General features: G+C 38.1%; 1 protein-coding gene across 1 annotated transcript; it reads left to right on the top strand.

Annotated features, from left to right (window-relative positions):
* The first annotated feature begins 10817 nt into the window (after positions 1 to 10817).
* Positions 10818 to 12032, top strand: LOC110775065 (uncharacterized). The gene has a single exon (XM_021979662.1). It carries the CDS (start codon positions 10818 to 10820, stop codon positions 12030 to 12032), a length of 1215 nt encoding a protein of 404 aa, XP_021835354.1.
* Positions 12033 to 21682: the final 9650 nt, after the last annotated feature.

The following is a 21682-nucleotide window of genomic DNA, read 5'->3' as shown; positions in this document are numbered from 1 at the left end:
AAATAAATAAATAAATAAAAACAAAAGGAGAATGTAGAAATAAATTAAATTAAAACTGTGTTTGACTTTGACTTGCTCAATTTCGTATCTCTGACTTAACTAGTTTGAAAGGAACTGCTTACCTTGCTCATTTGGAGTGTGAGTGTATTTGCCACGATGGTAAGCTTCAACTATGTTTGCACACAAGATTTTGTGTTTGTAATAGTCTATATGTACCAAGATTTTTGCTTTTGCCTTAGAGGAACTTCAATTTAGCAATTACCTTAGCTTGATCATTCCGAGTTCCATCCTCATTTTCTCATGTTTCTCTCTGTTCAAGGGCTTAGTTAAAATATCAGCAATTTGGTGATCAGTTTGGCAAAAGTCTAATTTGATCAAACCTTTCTCAACATTATCTTTAAGGAAATGGTGTCTAATGTGGATGTGTTTGACCCGGGAATGATGAACCGGATCTTTTGAAATACAAATAGCACTAGTGTTATCACAATAGATAGGAACACAATCATAGATAATACCAAAATCTCTTAGCTGTTGTTTTATCCATAGAATTTGTGAGCAACAAGCTGCAGCAGCTACATACTCAGCTTCAGCTGTGGATAGAGCAACAGTGTTCTGTTTCTTGGAACCCCAAGAAACCATGCATGGACCTAGGAACTGTACCATACCTGATGTGCTTTTTCTATTCACTAAGTCACCTGCATAATCAGCATCCGCATATCCTTTTAGCTCGAAAGATCCACTTCTTGGATAGTATAGGCATAGGTCATTAGTTCCTTTGAGATATCTTAGTATTCTTTTCACCGCAGTTAGATGGGACTCCTTTGGATTGGATTGAAATCTTGCACATAGTCCTACACTAAAAGAAATGTCGGGTCTACTGGCTGTTAAATATAATAGTGATCCAATCATACCTCTGTATTTCGTTTGATTCACACTTTTCCCATTTGGATCAGTGTCTAATATGGTAGCAGTTCCCATGGGAGTGTGATTTACTTTGGCTGATTCTAGCTCATATTTCTTTAGGAGTTCCTTCACATACTTTTGTTGGTGTATCATGATTCCTTCCTCGGTTTGCTTGATTTGTAAACCAAGGAAGAAATTGAGTTCCCCCATCATGCTCATTTCAAATTCACTGCTCATCAAGCTTGCAAAATCCTTGCACAAATTTTCATTAGTTGCTCCAAATAATATATCATCAACATAAATTTGAACTACTAACAAGTCAGTTCCTCTAGATTTTAAGAATAAGGTTTTGTCTATTCTACCTCTTTTAAAATCATTTTGAAGGAGGAACTTTGATAATCTCTCGTACCAAGATCTAGGGGCTTGTTTTAGTCCATAGAGAGCCTTATCTAATTTGTAAATATGATTTGGAAATTCGGGATTTTCAAATCCAGGGGGCTGTTCCACATAAACATCTTCCTCTAAGAAACCGTTTAAGAAAGCACATTTAACATCCATTTGATAAAGTTTAAAACCCATGAAAGCAGCAAAAGCAATTAAGATTCTAATGGCTTCTAATCTAGCAACAGGTGCAAATGTTTCTTCAAAGTCAATACCTTCCTGTTGGTTATAACCTTTGACCACTAACCTTGCTTTGTTCCTTATGATTGTTGCATGTTCATCTTTCTTGTTCCGGAACACCCATTTCAGCCCTATCACCTTCTGGTGCTTTGGTTTAGGTTCCAAGTGCCATACTTTGTTTCTTTTGAATTCATTTAATTCTTCTTGCATGGCTATGATCCAGTCAGCGTCCTCCATAGCCTCAGTGTGATTTCTTGGCTCAAATATGGAGAGGAACGCGTGGAATGCGCAAAAGTTCCTTAGTTGTGACCTTGTCTGAGTTCCTTTTCTGATGTCACTCATAATGAGTTCCATTGGGTGGGACTTTTGATGCTTCCAAGGTTTAGGTTGAAATTGAGCTACTGGTGTTGTGGCATTTTCGTCAGTTCCTTCTATGACCTGAGTTCCCTGTTGGTCATTGTGGGGTTCCTCTGGTGTTGTTTCTGGATCTTCTTGGTTTTCTGCTTGTTCCACTAGTACGGGAACTTCTTGATTTTGTTGAGCAGTTCCTCTGGCTGTGTGTTTGCTTGGTTGGAACTCCTCGTCATTTTCTGCAGCACGAGATAAACCAATCTCGAAAAATTCTTGTTCCTGTACTATATCAGTTTTGTTAGATTCATCAAATATTATATGTACACTTTCCTCAACACACATAGATCTTTTGTTATAAACTCTGTAAGCCTTGCTATTTAAGGCATATCCTAGGAACACTGCCTCATCGCTTCTTTCATCAAACTTCCCCAAGTTCCTTTTTCCATTGTTGTGGACAAAACATTTGCTACCAAAGGCTCTAAAGTAAGAGATGTTGGGTTTTATACCTTTTAGTAGCTCATAGGGGGTTTTGTTTAGGATTGCTCGAATCATAACTCTATTTATAATATAACAAGCAGTATTGACTGCTTCAGCCCAGAAGTTCCTAGGCAGGGAACTGGCTATTAACATGGTTCTTGCCATGTCCTCTAAGGTTCTATTTTTCCTCTCAACAACTCCATTTTGTTGTGGAGTTCTGGGAGCTGAGAAATTGTGGTCCATACCTTGTTCTTTGCAGTATTCATCGAATTTGTAATTTTCAAATTCTGTTCCATGATCTGATCTTATATGGATCAGTTGATGACCTGTGGTTTTCTGAATTTTCTTTGAAAATGCAACAAACTCATCAAACGTTTCATCCTTGCTTGTTAGAAATATGACCCAAGTAAAGCGAGAGTAATCATCAACAATAACTAATACATATTTTTTCCCACTTCTGCTTTGAATTCTCATTGGGCCGCATAAGTCCATATGGATGAGTTCCAATGGTTTTGTGGTGCTTACCAATTTCTTAGATTTAAAGGAACTTCGGACATGCTTGCCTTTTGCACATGCATCACACACTTTATCAGTTAGGAACTTGATTGAGGGGAGTCCTCGAACCAGTTCCTTTGATCTTAGTTTGTCAAGCAGAGAGAAACTAGCATGTCCAAACCTCCTGTGCCATAGTAGGGAATCTTCTTCAAAGGCACTGAGGCAGGTTAGATTGTTCCTGGGAACTGTATTGAGATCCACAGAATATGTGTTCCCTTTACGAGTTCCTTCCAAAATAACCTTCCCAGTGTTATTATTTATGATTTGACAATTTTCAGAATTAAAACTTACAGAGTTTCCTTTGTCACAAAATTGAGAGATGCTTAGTAGACTGTGCATCAAACCCTGGACTAAAAATACATTTTCAATGGCATAGGAACTTGACCTTCCAACTTTTCCAATTCCAACAATTTCTCCTTTCATGTTGTCTCCGAAGGTCACAGTTCCTCCATTGTAGGCTTCTAGTGAGAGGAATTTAGATTTGTCTCCTGTCATGTGTTTGGAACACCCGCTGTCGAGATACCACGAGCTGTTCCCCTTCACTAGAATCTGAAAAGAGATCAAAGGTTAGTTACAGGAACTCGGGTTTCCTCGAGTTCCTTTTCAACTATAACTTCAGACTTCTTGACCCATTTTTGCTTTACATAATTTATGTTTCTTTGATCCTGTTCCCTCATCTTGGAACACTCAGTACTTATGTGACTTCCACTTCCACATGAGAAACAGACTTTTACACTGGGAAGATCCACATACTTTTTCTTATGACTAGTTTTATGGTTAAAGCCCAATCCTTCTGTTTTCTTAGATTGAGCATTCTCAATCCATTTGGGAGGAACTTTAGGTGGTTGTCTCTGTGCCCTGGCCATGGATAGTTCCCTTTCTAGTTTCTCTTTCTGTTCCTTTGTGGTGATCAGATCTTTGTTTAAATTTTCTAAGTCGATGTTAAAAACTCCCATGTTGATCTCCAAGGACTTTGTAGGATCTAAACTTAGATTAAACATCTTATATTGACTGAGTTGTACTTGTAGAAGGATGTTTTCATTTCTAATTTTTTCGAATGACTCATTAATAGAGGTATTTCTATCTAGTAATTCAAAGAACCTGCCTTGAACATCAGATCTAATATTGTTCAGATAATTTATATGGTCTTTACTGAGTTCCAAGGCTCTATCACTTTGTGCTTTTAACATACTTAGCTTTTTGTAATCATCTAGAGTTTCTAGCAACAGTTCAATTAGTTTTAACTTTGAGAGACACTGAGGAGTGGAGGAACTTACTTCTTCTGATGGAACTTGATCAGTTCCTTCTGTTCTAGCCATAAGGCAGAGATTTGCAGTTTCTTCATTTGGTTGTTCCTCATCGTCTTCTGAGTCTGTTGCTTCGCCCCATGCAGCTATCATGGCCTTCTTGAAGTTTGGCCTGTTGAAGGTAGACTTGTTAAAGCGATCTTTGACCTGTTCCTTCCCTTTTCCTCTGGTCTTGTCGTTCTCCCACAGAGGGCATTCACGAATTTGATGATCAGTTTCTCCACATTTGAAGCAACCTTGCTCAGTTTTGGAACTAGTGATTTTCTTAGCAAAGTTCCTTCCTTTCTGGTTTCCTGGTTTGAAGTTCCTATAGAGCTTTCTCATTCTTCTAACCAGCATGGCAGCCTCTTCTTCATCTGGTTCAGATTCATCGAGTTCCTCAGCCTTTAGAGCAAGTCCTCGATTTCTAGAGCTCTCAGGAACAGCAGCTCCAAGATGTAATTCGTGTGTCATCAAGGAACCAGCAAGTTGTTCAATGTTGAACTTGGTAAAGTCCTTGGTCTCAAACAATGCAGTGACCTTTGTTCTCCAACGATCATCTTGTGGCATGCTTCTTAGTATTTTTCTTACCTGTTCATCTGTGGGAATGATTCTACCAAGAGAAACTAATTCATTGGTTATGTTAGTAAATCTAGTGAACATTTCTTGAATAGTTTCTTTTGGAAGCATTTCAAATCTTTCATATTTAGACATCAAAAGGTCAATTTTGGAACGCTTAACTTCATTAGTTCCTTCGTGGGTTACTTGAAGTAGTTCCCAAATCTGTTTTGCGTTCTTGCACCCCATGACTCTGTTGTGTTCATGAGGTCCAAGCCCACAATGCAAGATTTTGACAGCCATGACATTCATCTCATATTTATCAAAGTCTTCTTTAGAAAATTCAGACATTGGTTTAGGAACTACCTCGTTTTCAGCATTGGTCTTTGTTACCTCGAAGTCTCCAACTTCAATTACACGCCAAACTTGGTAATTTTCAGCTTTGATGAATATCTCCATTCTATTCTTCCAGTATGAGTAGAACTTGCCATTGAACATAGGTGGCCTTTGTGTCGAGTAACCTTCTTCCAGTTTCTCTTGTGAGTTCATACTTTCAGGAACTTGACTCAAACAGGGTTTCCTGTGTTTTTAGTGAGTACTGGCTCTGATACCAACTGTTATTCCAGTAGGAACACGCACAAGAGGGGGGGGGGGGTGAATTGTAGTTGGAACTTTGGTAAAGTTTCTTGCGGAACTAAGAAACAATCAAGGAACTGAGAATAGAGAAGACAATAACAATAATTGTGAAAACTTCTTGACACTAATCAAGAAGAGAATTCCTTTTATTATAGTAATGCCTCGATTACAATAATCTCTCCAACACAAGTTCCTCTCAAACTTGTGTTCCTCACAGTAATCTACTCTGATTACAGCTCTTTCACTTCTCTCTCTCAGACTTAAACTCTAAGTCTCAACAAGATAACTCTATCCTTACTAATACAAAATACAATTCGTGTTTGGATAACTCTAGATATTAATGATGCTTTAGTGTATATATGGCACTTAGGAACTTAGGATTAACTAGGACACAAACTGTTTTTAGAAAATCTTTGACAATGCGTTTTAGGAAAGCAAGAGCTCTTAGAAAGTTTGTGTGTTTTGTTTCAGAAAACTTCTTTGCCTTATATAGAATTTTGTCCTTAGGGTTTGTTTCCTTCGAAAACTCAACTGCCAACAACTGACACTTTGATTGTCACGTCCCTAGACTTGAGGAACAAGGGGAGACCACTTCCCACACAACTTCCTCAACTGCTGGACGTGTCTAAGACTATGTCAGTCACTGTTTGTTTTGAAAAAAAATATTTATTTATTTTGTCAAAATATTTAGGAGAAGTTTTAGGAAGATAAAAACTGTTTTTATTTAATTGTGATAAAAATCTAATTTTTATTAAAAAAGATATTATATTTAAAGTATTTTCCTTAAAACTGTGTTGCTTGATATTTTGACAAAAACACACGAGTAATCCAAGTTCCTCTAGTTCCTTATATACCACTTAACATATTAATATGTTACATATAAACTAAGCAAGATAAACTACCTAGACGTATATGTCTTTCCTTTGGTGAGGCATTCAACTCTGAAGCTTCACTTGTTCCAGCACAGGAACATTAATGAGTTCCTCTTATGTTTAAATAGGAACTCGTGGCCATGAGTCTGCAATAGTTCTTGTGAGTATTAGGAACTCTTGATATGTAACTGTGTTGCTCCTCTTGTGACTTCAAACTGGAACAGGTACAGCTTCCAGCTCTGGAACTCTAGTGACTGTCCCAAGTGTATACCAGGAACTTCACCATTTGATTCAAGTTCCTATCCTAATAGAAACTTGGGCATTTACCTGTCCAAAGTCATTGGCAACCATAATCAGGAAGTTTGCAATATGTGTGTGTCATCAACCAAAACATAGGAACAACAGTTATGGCAATGGAAGATCAATTGAGGCAATTGGAACAAAAATTGCAGGAACAAGCTCAGAAATATGAAGAGCAAATTCTGAATCAATCAAAGAAAATCGACAATATGTTAAGTGTGATGATGGAAATGAGGAACCAACTGAAGGATTCTTCTGATGATGCTCACAGGAATAGAGGTGGAAGTACTACAGCCAAGAATCTTGGGTATAATCCTAAACTTTCCTTTTCAAAATTTGATGGAACAAACTGTAGAATCTGGATTAAAAAATGTAGTAGGTATTTCAGTTTGTGTAAAATTGCAGAAGATCAGAAAGTTGATTTAGCATCTCTTAACATGACTGATAAGGCTGAAAGGTGGGTAACTAGTTATCTAGCTGGTAGGAGGAATGTAGACTGGCATGAATTCTGTTTAGATGTTGCTGCAAGATTTAAGGATGTTAGGGGTTCTAATACTGTAGAACAATTCAACAATCTGAAACAAACTGAGTCAGTAGAAACTTATTTGGATGAGTTTGAGGATCTTAAGTCTGATGTATTGCAGTCACATCATGGGTTGCCTGAAGATTTCATACTTGAAAGTTTTATTGGTGGCTTGAATCCAATAGTCAAACCCTTTGTTAAGGCATTTAGACCTTCTAATATAAGTGAAGCAGTGGAGTTTGCTAGGTTGCAAGAAGAGCAAACTGTGGCCCTAACCCAGAAATCTACTAAACCTACCTATTTTTCCAGCCAAAAGACCATACCCCTAAACTCAAACAAACCCCCTCTACTACCCAATCCACCCACCACCAGCAGCAAACAAACAACCAAATTCACCCCTAGATACACCAGAAATTTTAAACACATTCCAGCAGATGTGAGAGCTGAGAAGATTGCCAAAGGGTTGTGCTACTATTGTGATGCACCCTATGATAGAACACACAAGTGCCAGTTTAAAGAACCTCAGTTGTTTACTGTAGAGATATCTAGCACTGATGATAAGGAATCAGATCTTAGTGATGATGATGATGAAGCAGAATTGTTGGAAGGAGGAGAACCTATATTGTCCTTAAATGCCTTAATATATGTCATCTTTTCATAACAAAATATAATAAATGACAATTTAATAATTACGGAGTATTGAATTTATTTTAAGTTCCATTTACTCGAAGCACAACACAGAATGAAACAGCAAGCAGATAAAGGTAGATCTGATAGAGTATTTCTGGTTGGTGATTGGGTATGGTTAAAGTTACAGCCATATAGACAACAACTGTTCAGCAAAGAAGTCATCACAAGATTTCTCCTAAATACTATGGGCCTTTTCAGATTGCTGCTGTAATTGGGAAAGTGGCTTATAAACTCAAGCTACCAAGTTCAGCAAAAATTCATGATGTTTTTCATGTCTCACAACTAAAGGCATTTCATGGTACACTACCTATAGCTACTCATATCCCTTCTTGGATGCATGGGTATGACAGTACTAGGGACCTTACTCCTGTTGCCATTGTGGACAAGAGAGTTGTTAAATCTCAGAACCAGGCCCAAGTTCAATATTTGGTTCAATGGGATGAAGCACCTTCTTCTGATGCTACTTGGGAAATAGCTACTGCATTTGAGGCCAAATATCCTAGCTTTATAGTCCCATAAGAAACTTGGGGCAAGTTTTTTTTTAAGCAGGGAGGAATGTTAAGGGAGAAAAGTTAAAGTCAAAGTCAATATTTGACTTCTATTGACTTTTGGCGCCAACAATGAAATTCTGTTATTCTGTTATTTGTGTAACAGAATTCTGTTAGCAAGTTGTTAGCATTAGTTGCTTCCTGATCAAGCAAATGTGATCAGCTGTAACTTGTACTATAAATTCAATAATTGATCCAATGATCATAAATAATAAAAATCATACAAAATTCCCCTAATCTCTCTCTCTCTCTCCTATTTCTCTAAAGTCTGATTTCTATTCTCCCCTATTTCTATCTTCTTCTATCTTCTTTCTCGAGCTATTCAGCAGTGAGGATCTCTCCTCCTGCATCAAAACCCTAGCTGTTAAATATGTTTTCCATCCCCACAAAGTATCTAGCCAAAATGGGTGATCATGATATCGTCATCGATGGTGTTCCTCTGAAGGTGAAGGTGGTGGATTGCGCAAAGGTTGTGGATGATTTGATCCCTCACTATTTCAACGGTCAAGATGTCTTCGGACTCGACTTTAAAGTATTTCGTAAAGAATACAATATGATAAAATGTTTACATGCAAAAATACTAATCATAAGCGCGGCTTCTCGTTGCTTGGTCATCCACATGGGGTTGATTTCTAAATCACTGAAAAAATTCCTAGAGGATTCCAAAAACTGCTTTGTACTTGTGCAACAAGCTGAGAAGTTTCCCTCCGTCGCTTCCGGGGACGAATTATGGAAACTCCGGGGAGTGGGATGTTGTGAATTGGCCTATCGGGTACTTAAGAACCCAGGTCTGAAGAAATCTGGTGTAAAAGATATAGCTCAAGAAGTTGGAGTTACTTATGAAGATGCTTATGCCTCATCATCAAAACTAGTCGTTTTCGACATAATTTGTAGGGAAAAATATGAAAAAATAGTGGTGGACGATCCTGCGTATGACAAAGTTTTGACAACAGAAGAGGTGAAGATGGTGGTCTATGATCCCTTTAAATGTTACACAATTGCTTCCAAGCTCCTTTCATCCCTTAAATAGTTATTTTGGAAGGTTAATTGTTATTTCGTTTCTTTTCTTTCTTGTTTGTTTTAATCAATTGTTTGATGATGTGGTTTGGAATTTATGAATGGTGTTTTTTTATTAAGAATTTAAGAAGTCTAATTTAGTTAAATGTTCATCTTAATTTATTGTGTTTTCAACTTTTTATCCCCTTCCTATTAACTTTGCTTTGAAATGGTATAATATATGAGATATCTCTATCAAATTACTAGTTATCATAAATCCGTAGTTTAGGCAGAGGTAGGAATTGAATATGTGGGGTAAAACCAAATCTAAATACACTCACTACCTACAATTTGTGTACCGGCCACTCGTTATTGATATTTCTATTTGCAATTTTTAAAATTACAATAAATATCATAGGAGAAAGTAGAACATACTCACAGGAGAGTAACCTTAAAACCATATGGCAATAAGGGGAGTAGCCCCTTAGCCTTATTAAGTGATTAACTCTCTCATTTCTTCTCAATGTGTTTTAGATCGGTCACATGTGATATTTCGTGGGCCAGAGTGCGTTTCTCGACACTCCCCCTCACACGTGCCATTTTAATTTGGCCCAGAATATTAACGGTCCAAGGTCCAAGTCGTGGGCCTCTGATACCATGTTAAATACGGGCCTGGGACGCACCCGTCATCAAGAGAGAACCCACTTAACAAGTACAAAGGAGGTTCCACCTTAAAACCATATGGCAATAAGGGGAGTAGCCCCTTAGCCTTATTAAGTGATTAACTCTCTCATCTCTTCTTAATGTGGGACACTCACATGTGTTCTTTGGGAAGGCTTTCTTCAACCGTTTTCCATAAACAAAAAAAAATTAGTCCTGCCCTAACGTAGTCGAGCTTGGCCGATTTAGTCCACCAAGTCAAGGTTCCATACGAAGGTTGTTCATCGTCTCTAATGAAGCTATTATTCAAAGCTATCATCATATGTGCTCATACACTTCAAGTTTAACCCTGCCAAAATCAATGACAGCTAGTCAGCGACATTATCGACTGGTGCAGCCAATGATTGACATCAGAAGGCGAGCTACTGAGTCTTGGATCATTAGTTTTGATCTGGTTCTCCAAATCATTCTTCCGCGATTCATCAAAAGAATGCCAAAACAAACACATTTTGTCATCGGTTTCCTCAAACAATGGTAAACATGCAAGCACCCCTTAATTTGCTATTGTTGTTGTTACTCAGTAGTCAATATTAAAGAACAATGCGTAGTCAAATATAACCAAAAAAAAAAAAAACAACGAATTCTAATTAACAGACTAAAAACTAGGAAGGAAAAATAATGAGAGAGCTAGAGAGAGAAAGTGAGAGAGAGCCCCCCTCCGCAACCGCCAGATCCACCAAGCAGCCCTTCGTTTCGCCCGCAGCGGTTCTCGTCTACGGTTAATCCCCCCCAACCACCCCTCCAACAACCACCTCCCCCCACCCCCTTACCCAAACTAAAAATGTCATACGCAGCCACCCTGAAAAACCAACCCGAACCCTTCGCAATTTCGTTCTCCCACGCCTCCCTACTTCCAATTGTAGCCGCCAACCCACCCCCCAACTTCGACCCTAAGGTTGATGCTTTCATTAGCCTCGAATATGCAGAAGCTGAATCCCTTTCGGTAAGATGGATTAACTCCCTAATTATCAAAGTGGTGGGAAAGTCGTTCTCAGTGGAGTTTCTCAAAAGTTCCCTGCAAAGAATATGGAAAATCAAGTCGCCAGTGCAACTAATTGCCCTGGGGAAGGGTTTCTACAATGTCTCACTGCCATCAGAGGAGGATAGAGAGAATGTATTATCGAATGGACCCTGGTTCATCACTAACTTCATGGTATTAGTGCAACCATGGACGCCGGGTTTCAAGCCATCGCAAGCTACAATCACTAAGATTCCGGTATGGATTACCCTCCCCGAGCTGCCAATTGAGTTCCATTCCGTATCAGTGTTACAAAAAATTGCAAGCCAGATTGGCACCTTCATAAAATCTGATAACAGAGCCATTGAGCAAAACAGAGTGCGTTTTGCAAGAATCCAAGTGCTATTAGATTTGGCGTTGCAAAGGAAGGAAGCAGTATGGTTGGGGGCATTCAAGCAAATGATCATCTACGATGAAACCCCGTTCTTTTGTGCCCTATGTCAATCCATCGGCCATGGAGTGGGCAGATGTCCGCTAGAAACAGAGCAGAGGGAAGAATTGCAGAGCGGCGCAAAGATGAACCACGAGGAAACCCTAATCAGCGACAACAATCAAAGGGATCAACAACCGTTGATGGAAGAAGGGGAGATTAATCCTAACCCATGGATCAATGTCTCCAACAAAAAGACAAGTTACAGGAAAAGTACAAGGAAAAGTAAGAAAGTGACAAAATGTCCAGAAAAAGGGGAAGGAAGAAACAAAAAAACACCAGAAATTTCGGCGCCTAAACAGAAGCAAGGTTTTCAAATGAAAAAGAAAATGGGTCCAAGTGGGAAGCAACCTGTGCTGGTCAAGAAGGTGGTCCAAAACTTAGTGGCCCAAATCGAAAATAACACACAACTGGGGGCCCAAAACAATGAAGGCAAGGCAGTTCAAAAGATCGGAAAAAAACAGCATCCAAACAAAAACCTAATCCTAATCCAACGGCGGATATTCAACCACCGAAAAGTTCACCAACCAATACCCCATCATCCATAACTCCACCCAACTCCACCATAATCAATGAAAGCATTAATCAGCCAAAACCCTTCACTTTCCTCTCCCAACCCCCCACAGTTACAAAACCCCACTCTCTCTCCTCCAATCTGAATACCAGTCCAACTTCCATCTCTCTCCCTTCTTCACCCACTCACCCTCAATCTGATAATGTCGATCGATTTGGGTTCGAGCGATCTGGACTCCGACATGTTCGACTTCGGCGATGAGTCGTCGGAGGACAACGATTTCTCCAAACCACCTCCATACGTAGCCAGATATTTCAAGAGTCGCAAGACCCCAAATCCCAACTTCACCCTACCCTTTCAACCTCTACCTCTGGAACTCCCAATCCCAGTTATGGAGGACACCGGCGATCACATTCCCAACCACTATGTCTGCAAAGAAGCACCGATCCCAACCTTCCCGGAGATTCATGTCAACGATATGAATTTCTACCTCAAAACCCCCTCCAAGTGGTTCATGGTCAGTGCGGCGAAGATAAGGGCTTTTGTACTCAACCCCCAAGCAGTAGAGACACCCTACCAGGACATGTTCATGGCTCCAAAAAAAGGCGGTTCGATGTATCCTGTGCATCTCCCAGATCTGAACACAATGAAAGCACTATGCCCGATTCTGGAGATGTTCGTCAGATGGTGGATGACAAGTGCAGAAGCAAAAATGGGACAGCTGATAGTTCCAATGGAGTTGGAATTTATGCACGACCCCATCCCGATCTTCCGTCAATTGCGAAAGACATGGCAATTGTCATCCAGATCCCCACTGAGAGGAACAGTTGGAGCCACGACCAATGGCCTGATGGTCATATCAACAACAGAGAGCTTCCCTCAGGTGGAGATCAAGACTTATCTAGTGAAGGAGATAGAGCAGGAAACTTGGGAAGCGGAGTTGGAGTTTATGGCGAGGAAGAAGGAGCTATGGAGTATGAGGAGCAGGGATTTTATCGACAAGATAGACCCACTGACTCAGAAGAAGTTCAAGGAGTTCTCCAGAACTCGCAACACACCTGATCCAATGATTATTGCCGCCTGGAACTGCAGGGGTATGGCTCGTCGAGGATTCAGAACCAACCTCTACCACCTGTATACAGAGCATCGTCCAGATATCATCATTCTCACTGAAACCAAAACTAGCCAAGCTCACACCAAACACATCCTCAAAACCATCCTCAGCTGTCAATCTAACCCCTTCGAGAACTATGTTATGGCGGAACCGTATGGGCTGTCTGGAGGGATCGTAGTTATGTGGGACCCCCGAATCAACTTCAAATTGATTGGGTCGGACCAACATGCTATTCATGGCATTGTAGAGGTAAACACCAAACCTGAGTATCAATTCTTTTTGTCTGCTATATATGCTAGTACTAAGTATAAGAGTAGAGTGGAAACTTGGCATGATTTAATAGAATTAGCTGCACATATGAGTATACCATGGGTAGTAATGGGGGATTTAATGAGGTCACGTCTCAATCGGAAAAATTAGGAGGTCGTCCAGTTAAAATGAAAAGGGTAGATAAATATATTGATTCTATGGATAGATGTGGTCTTATTGATGCTGGTTGTGTTGGAAGTAGATTTACTTGGTATAACAAAAGGAAAGAAAAACCTATCTACCAAAGATTGGATAGAGCTTGGACCAATATGCATTGGCTTGCCCGCTTCCCTTCTACTACTGTTACCACTTTGCCAAGAGACTCCTCAGATCATAACCCAATTAAACTAATTGCTAATCCTGAAAGAGTTGTTGTCAAACCTACAGAAAAAGATTTTAAAATGGAACCACTGTGGTATTCTCAACCAGGTTTTGCAAACATGGTAGATGAAAACTGGAGTAATCTAAATGCTAAGTTTGTGGATAAACTGACTAATTTAAAAAAATTGATGATTAGTTGGGCAAAAGAAAACATTGGAAATTTTTTCAAAAAAAAGAAAAATCTGTCTGCTAGAATAGATGGCATCCAAAAAGCATTGGAAACTAAACCCTTCAACAGATACCTTCTTGACCTGAATGATGAGCTCTAAAAAGATTTAAATCTAATTCTTGAACAGGAAGAAAAATTTTGGATGACTAGAGCTAGAACTAACTGGTTAGCCTGTGGGGATCAAAACACTAGTTTCTTCCATAAGTCAGTTACTGTTAGGAGGAGAAGAAACAGAATCACCACCCTAAATACTGAAGTGGGTCAACAAGTGGAAGGAGATGAGTTATCTGGTCATATTGTCAATTATTTTAATACTCTCTTCACTTCTGAGCCAACTGTGCCTGTGTGTGCCAACCACCATTACTTGTGTAGCATTAAGATTGACCAGCCCACTACTGTAGAAGAAGTAGGTAGAGCAGTCTTTGAATTAGGACCTCTGAAAGCCCCAGGAAGAGATGGTCTCCATGCCCATGTATACCAACAACATTGGGGATTCATGTGGAAAGACATACACAAGTTTGTGGATGAAGTCATCCAACTTAAGAAATTCCCAGGGAAAGTTAATGAAACTGTCATTTGCATCATCCCTAAAACTGAGCACCCTGAAACCATCAAACAGTTTAGACCCATTAGCCTTTGTAATGCAAATTATAAGATTGTGTCTAAAGTGCTGGTAAATAGACACTACAAAAAAAGGGTACATATTTAGACGGAATAGTTGCGACAGTGTGACAAAGGGTCGCAACGAGTTTTGGGGGCGCGGATATAAATTTTCAAATTGCGACGGTTTAAACAGTCGAAACATATTTCGACGGTCTATAGCGTCGCTATTAGCCAAAAAAACACACGTGATACCCCACGTGTTTGTAAGCCCGCAAAACCAATTACACATTCAGGCTAAAAAGGATCCCGCCTATTCTCCTAAATTTTTTGCTGAATCGCGCTTTACACTCACCTCATCTCCCACGTTTCCCTCAACCTCCTCACTGACCTAGCTCCAAACCCTAACCTCCTCCCGATGAATCCGTCTTCACGCCTCTTCACCTTCAGCACCATTAACGAATTCCTTGGATTTCTTTTTCAACCTGTACGTTAGAACAATCAAATCCCTCAATTCTCTCAGTTCAGCCCACTTTCTCTCACTCTCATTCTATATATTCATGGAAAATCCCAATTGAATTCAAAATTTTCCCAACAAACTCAAGTTAAATTCGCTGCTTTCTCTGGAGTTTTTATTGGAGAGCATCCTCTGGTTTATGATTTGCTGCTTCCTTGGTGTATCGGATAAATTCGCTCTAGTAACTCGATCTTCCAGGTTAGGTTTTTGCCTTTTTTTTTTACTTCTGTTGCCGAAAATGTATGATTTATTGTTAATTTGAGAGCTTCTTGATTGTCTAAATTATACTAGCTCCATGATCAGATGAACTTTATATTTCCCCATTGCTTGTTCTTTGGGTGACTCCCGGGGAAAGGAGGCTTTGCATAGTAAATTTTGAGATTTTTTCTTGATTGCAGGATGATTTAACTTAATCTTGGGGTGGGGAATTGCTTTGATTCCATTTCATATGATAAACCTGCCTTGTTCAAAAAATTTTAGACTCGTATTTTTCAATACTTAGCAGCTTTCTTTCACACCTTTGCTCCTTTTTTCTTTAACGTTTTTTGCAAGTGCGACTTCTGGGATGCTCTTGTGTTATTTAAATGTCTAAACTCAATAACTTCATAAGCTTCTAAGATTTCCTTAATGAAAACTCATCTGTAATTAGGGAAAATTTGGAAATAATGAGTTTCTCTTGTGATATAAAATCGTTTACTGATTTCTTGCTAAAAGAGTTGGGTTTAAATTAGGACGGAAGTATATCAAGTGAAGAGACTGCTTACCTCCAGTGTTGTTGTGCCGTTGATAGCTTCTCCTTTGATGTAAAACAATCCTGCGAATAATTTATCTGGAGCAAGTTGCTTAACTTAGTGGCAGCATCCTTGTGAACATATATTTCTTTTATTGATGATAAAGGTTATTTATTTATGCATAGGTTCGGCCCACATATATGGCTTCAATGATTTCCTTATAATGATGAGCTAACAAAAGTCCTTAGTTTGAAATTCATCATTTCAGAATGATAGACCACATTTTATTTTGGTAATCAAAGCCTGGTAACTTTGTCCATTAATTTGTCAAAAAATGTATTGAGTTATAATGTGAAGAACCTGCTGGTAGATCAGTTTCTTATGATTATCATTTGGTTAGTTTTACTATGGTTTGGTAGTAATTAATGGTCAAAATCTGAGAGATTTAACCACGAATTTGGAGTATTTTGAAAAGGAGGTGTATTTCAGTTCATTCCTTGAACTAAGTAATCCTGCCTTACGTGGTAATCTTTGTCGTTTTGGAATTATTCATATTCTTTTTTTCGTACTCATAGATGGTGAATGGAAATTCTCGAAGGATTTAACTTGCAAATTAAACTTCTTATTTGATTATACGGGTTAGGATAAAAGTCAATTAATTATAATAATATCCACTTGTGCAAAATATCAAATTAGCGTTTGAGTTGCACTGTTCCTGATCTAACTTGCCAATTTCCATTTTAACAAATACACAAATATGGTTAATTACGTTTAAACTATTTCATTATCATTACATCAGAACTATTCGTGAAGCTCTTGCCTAGGCTGCAGTAAAGGTTGATTCAACCTTAATCTTGTAATTGCTAAAATATTATTCTCAAAATTCTTTACCTAAAAGATAATGGACTGGCCACTACCAAAAGAATAAATTCTTTTACGTTATTTGAGAAGACTCTGAACTGTATTAAAAATGGTCGCGCTCAGTTGTAGTAATAAAAGTAAAGGTTGTTTTTCTCTGTGGTGTTTTCCTCAAAGTTAGTTTAGGTTTGAACTAGATAGAAGCCTTATTTTCAAGACCTACATCCTGGTGATCATCTCATAATCCTTAACTTGGCACAACCACATCTCTCCGGCTGGGTGATCTACTTAAATTTAACATTTGACTTGGGAGATGGAATTATAGCATATATCTAGAACAAAATTTTCTTGCAGAAGTCATAACTTGAAGTTTTCTCATTGGATTAAATGGTTGCTTGGATTAACTTTGGACTTAAGCGTTTAGGATTATTTACATATCATATCAGATGTGGTAGTATTTTACTACCAATTTCTTTGTATAGCTGAGTGTAGTACTACCACATCTGATATGATATGTAAATAATCCACATATATTTCAGGTAGTTTTCTTATGTCTTATACTGTAATAATGTAATACCTATGTGCACTTGTATAAATATTTACTCAATGCAATACAATTTTGACCAAGTGACACTTTCCTACAACATCCATCAGACAACCACTTGATTAGAGATGAAAGGCATCACCAGGAGTTCAGAAATGTATTTAATTCCAAGTTTTGCAAAGTATCCCATCTTTGACTTAGGTGGACTGTAGTTTTTTTTGTTGCATTTTGTTTTTGGTGGTTAGGTTGTTTGTGTTTAGGGCATAGAATGTTAGTGAGGAAGTGATGTCCTTTTTTAGCTTCAGGTTTTGTGAGATAAAGTTGTTGTGCTGCCCGTGTTTTCTTGCCATGAGCTGAGCTTCTGAAATTTGTCCGGCTCTGCAGTTTGGGAAGGAGAACGCCTATTTTTGTTGTTAATTTGTTGAAACGGTTGGGTTGTTTGATGTCTGTTATGCTGGTGGTATTGAATTGCTAATGATTGCTACTGTGAATATTGTTCTTCTGATCTGCTTCTTCTTTGATCTGATTTTCTGTTTGGTTCTGTTCTGCTTAATCTTCTGCCAGTATGCCGTTCTGCGTGTTTTATGTTGTTTTTGTCTTTGATGACTTAGCTTGACTGTAGTTTTTTTTTTGTTGCATTTTGTTTTTGGTGGTTAGGTTGTTTGTTCTTGTTGGGTCGTTGGTGTACTTGTTAGTTTTGTAATCTGATTCTTGTACAGGAAGGGATGTCTTTCTTATAATTGTTCTTTGATTGATTATAGGCTTATAGCTCCTCCTTGCTATGGGAAGGTAAATACAAGAGCGCCTAGTCATTTAGTGATGATAAACTTAAAATGGGGCATACTTTTCAACCTTATTTGGTTTGTTGCATTTCAGTTGCTATAGGTGATAAGTAGATAAGAACTTAAAAACACGAATATTGTGGCACATGTGATATGTGCCACGAGATCACTAAGTAATATCTTTGAATTGCATTACTTTTTACAATATTGTGGCACATTTGATATGTGCCACGAGATCACTAAGTAATATCGTTGATTTGCATTACTTTTTACAATATGTGCCACGAGATCACTAAGTAATATCATTATTCAAGCACTTTCTAATCAATTGGCAAAAGATTGAAGTTAAATGCAGATTTTTGCAAGGGTGCCCAAGTAACAAAATGTATACCATCGTTCATACCTTCCATAGTGCAAAACATAGCCTCTTACGAGAAAGTTTTGATCCGTTCTTATTATTTCTGATCAAATTAGTTCTGATCAGTTCTGTTCAGATCAGTTTTGTTCTGATCAGTTCTTCCTAGGTTTGGGTTTTGTACGGTTTTTCTTATCTTCGTCTCGAATAACCATCATTTGCAATGCTGGAATTATTGTTTGGTTCCGCTCTTTCTATGCTTCTTTTGACAGGATCAAAACCGTCGATTATTTCTTATCAGTTCTGATTATTTCTGGTCATATGATGATCTGTTCTGTTATGATCAGTTCTGCCTAGATTTGGGTTTTGTCCAGTTTTATTGTTTGGTTCTTCTCTTTCGATGCTTCTTTTGACAAGATCATTGGGTGGTTGTGAGGAAACTCCATTGTTTTTCGAGTTGATTGTAGTTATGCCCTTCTGTTCACATGCTTCAATTTGAGTGTGCTCTTGAGGTCCTTCTTTACTGTCAGTACTTGCCTGTCTTTTATTACCAATACCCTCCTCTTTTAAGACATTACTACACGAACCTTGAACTGGGATGAAGGTGGAAGCTTATTGTGATTGTCTTGGAGTTCCTGTTCTTGTTCTTGAATGTGAGACATGTCAAGTTCTCTTGTATTATGGATTTGGCTGAATTCCTTGGAGTCCTGCCACCAGTATTTAATCATATTTTCTGCATTTTTTTATTCTTTAGAATGGAAGATATAAACAACATGAAAATTATAATACCTTGTGCTCAGGGCCTCAGGTGATCTTTCTCTAGTAGCCTTGGCATTTGTGGATGGTGAGCCGCAAAGGGTGACGATGGCAATGGTGATGAGGGAATCAACAAAAACTAGAATGAAAATTTTGTTGCCTTAATATATATACCTCTAACTCTTTAAAAGCAAGGACTCGCTTGTTACTATTCACGAGCAATAGTACTTTGTCTGTTTCGCCCTTTTTTTCCTTCTTTCGTTTTTCTTAGTAGCAGTGTTGGTACGTTTTTGCCCTTATATTTCTATTGCCTTGCCCAGAGGAGAGAGAAACCTCAACATTTTCCTATGATTCCTCCCTTTTTCTTCTCCCTTTCTCTTTCTCTATGAATGTCGGTGCTCTCACTCTTCATTTTCTTCGATCTCTCCTCTTCATTTTCTCTATGATGTTTTGGATGTTTTTCCTTTAATTTGTTTAATTCTTACTTCATGTCTTCATGTACCTAGAAAGTTGTTGTGCTTGACAGAATATTGTGTATTTGAATTGATGTGAAAGGGTCGGTTTCACTTCATAGGTTCTCTTTTTCTCTTTTTCTAAGCGATTTAATGCCGTTCTTGGTGAGAGTGGTCTCAGCAGTATGTCGTTCTTGGTGAAGTTGACTATTGTGTTCCATCTTTCTCTAGTTTGAGTTAGTGTAGACATGTAAACAGAAGAAACATTAATACAATAATATCTAGCTTCTTAGCATGGATCCTACCCCATGCTGTCAGAGTTTAGTCGTCCTGCCTTTTCCTCACAAGTAGAAAATGCAATTTGCAATTGACCCACATGGTACAACCTCCGTTTTCCTGATTAGCTACTTTAACAACAAAAACTAAGGAGAAATCAAGATACTCAAGTGGTTACCTTACTACCTTTTTCTTTTAGAAGGAAAGAGATTGAGAGTAAGAGAATTATTAAATATAATTGAGTCCCGTGGAATGGGGTGGAAGATGATAAATTGAGAACAAAAAGTTGGCATAAATAGGACCAAGTAAAAGCGAGTAGATTGCTACTGCTGCTATTGCTATTGCTCCCTTGGTCTGATTTTTCCTTATTATGAAGTCCGAACCCTCTTAAATTGTGATTGTGTGTGCATGGCTAGCTGGTTCAAATATCTTGTATGCTGCATGTTTCCTGTGCTTTGGGATGTAGTTTAAGTTTCTGGACTCACGGTTTTCTGGGAGGAGTTTGTGTTGTACTTCTGAGTATGCTGGGCTGGTTTCATTTCGCGAATAATGTTATTTCCAATTGAGGTAGGTCATTGTATTTTCATTTGCGAATATTGATGTGACTCATGTTTAGAAACAATTTCACATACTGCATTAGAGATACTAATAGCATACTGCAGTTTTTCTTAAGAGAACGATACATAACTACAGCTAGTCTGCTAGTATTTTTTACGGTGATTCATCATTCTAAGGTGATATAGCTCGATAGTCTTTTTTTTGGCAACCATCTCAGCTAGTGTGCCATGAAACTCAGCTAGTCTGCCATGACTGTGGTAGGCCAAGAATTCTGCTGTCTTGTGGTAGGCCAAGCTTGCAGATGTCTTCTAGTCCACTGTTGTGACATGTAGGCCAAGCTTGTAGATGTCTTCTAGTCCATTGATGTCTTACATTTGTAGTTGGATGCATAACTTGATAAGAGCTCCTGAACATGTGTAAGTAAATTATCAATCATTAGCCACAAGCTCACATGCCACAGCTTTCCAAGACTGATCAATAATTAGTCACATTATCTAATTGTATTTTAGAATTAAGAAGCAGAGGAAAAAAATGTGGCCAGTTGCAGCAAGCAAGAATTTGTTGCAATATATCAGCACCCAACCAGTAGACTACTGATTATTAGATTATGATTAGTACTTTAGTAGTGACTGAATTGAGTAGTAATTGAATTGTTATTGAGGTGTTGTTTAGGGATTCATGAGATTGGTAGTCCGTAGTTGCTTACTTCTATATGCTTGTAGCTTAGAGTGGTTACTTGTTTGAGCTGCTGATTTTATTATCAGGATTTCTTCCAAATCCAGAACTTGAGACTTCTGTTCTATCTGTGTGGTATTGTTATCGTTCTGTGTTCTCTATCAACTGATTAAAATGTGATTCTTTGTTACCTTTCTTTATGGAATTATTACTAAGGTAAACAACTAATCATGATTCTTTAACATTGTTCTTGACCTTGTTGTTAATTTTCCCTTGATTTTATGGAATGTTCATCATACTCAATTCATATATATTTGACATAAATTTTCTTTGCAGATTATTGATGATTCAAGTGGTAATAGTAAATGTAGATCAAGAGATGAACAAGTTATCTTGAAGCTAAGCTAGCATAAGGATAGGTTTACTTGTTCGTAACCTTGTTTTTATTTAGTTTTGGACTATCTTGTAGAAAAAATGATAATGCTAGTTAAAAAGTTATTTTTGTTTTAAAACTATCGCTTTTATTTCAGTTTGACTAGACTCTGCGAATTAATTTAATGTATAGATGATTTTTATCACTTTTTCTAAATTAACTACTTAAGTATAT

Source organism: Spinacia oleracea, chromosome 4 (genome assembly GCF_020520425.1).
Source record: "Spinacia oleracea cultivar Varoflay chromosome 4, BTI_SOV_V1, whole genome shotgun sequence".
NCBI classification, from domain to species: domain Eukaryota; kingdom Viridiplantae; phylum Streptophyta; class Magnoliopsida; order Caryophyllales; family Amaranthaceae; genus Spinacia; species Spinacia oleracea.
The sequence above is the reverse complement of the archived record's forward strand: the minus strand, read 5'-3'. Positions and strand labels throughout refer to the sequence as shown.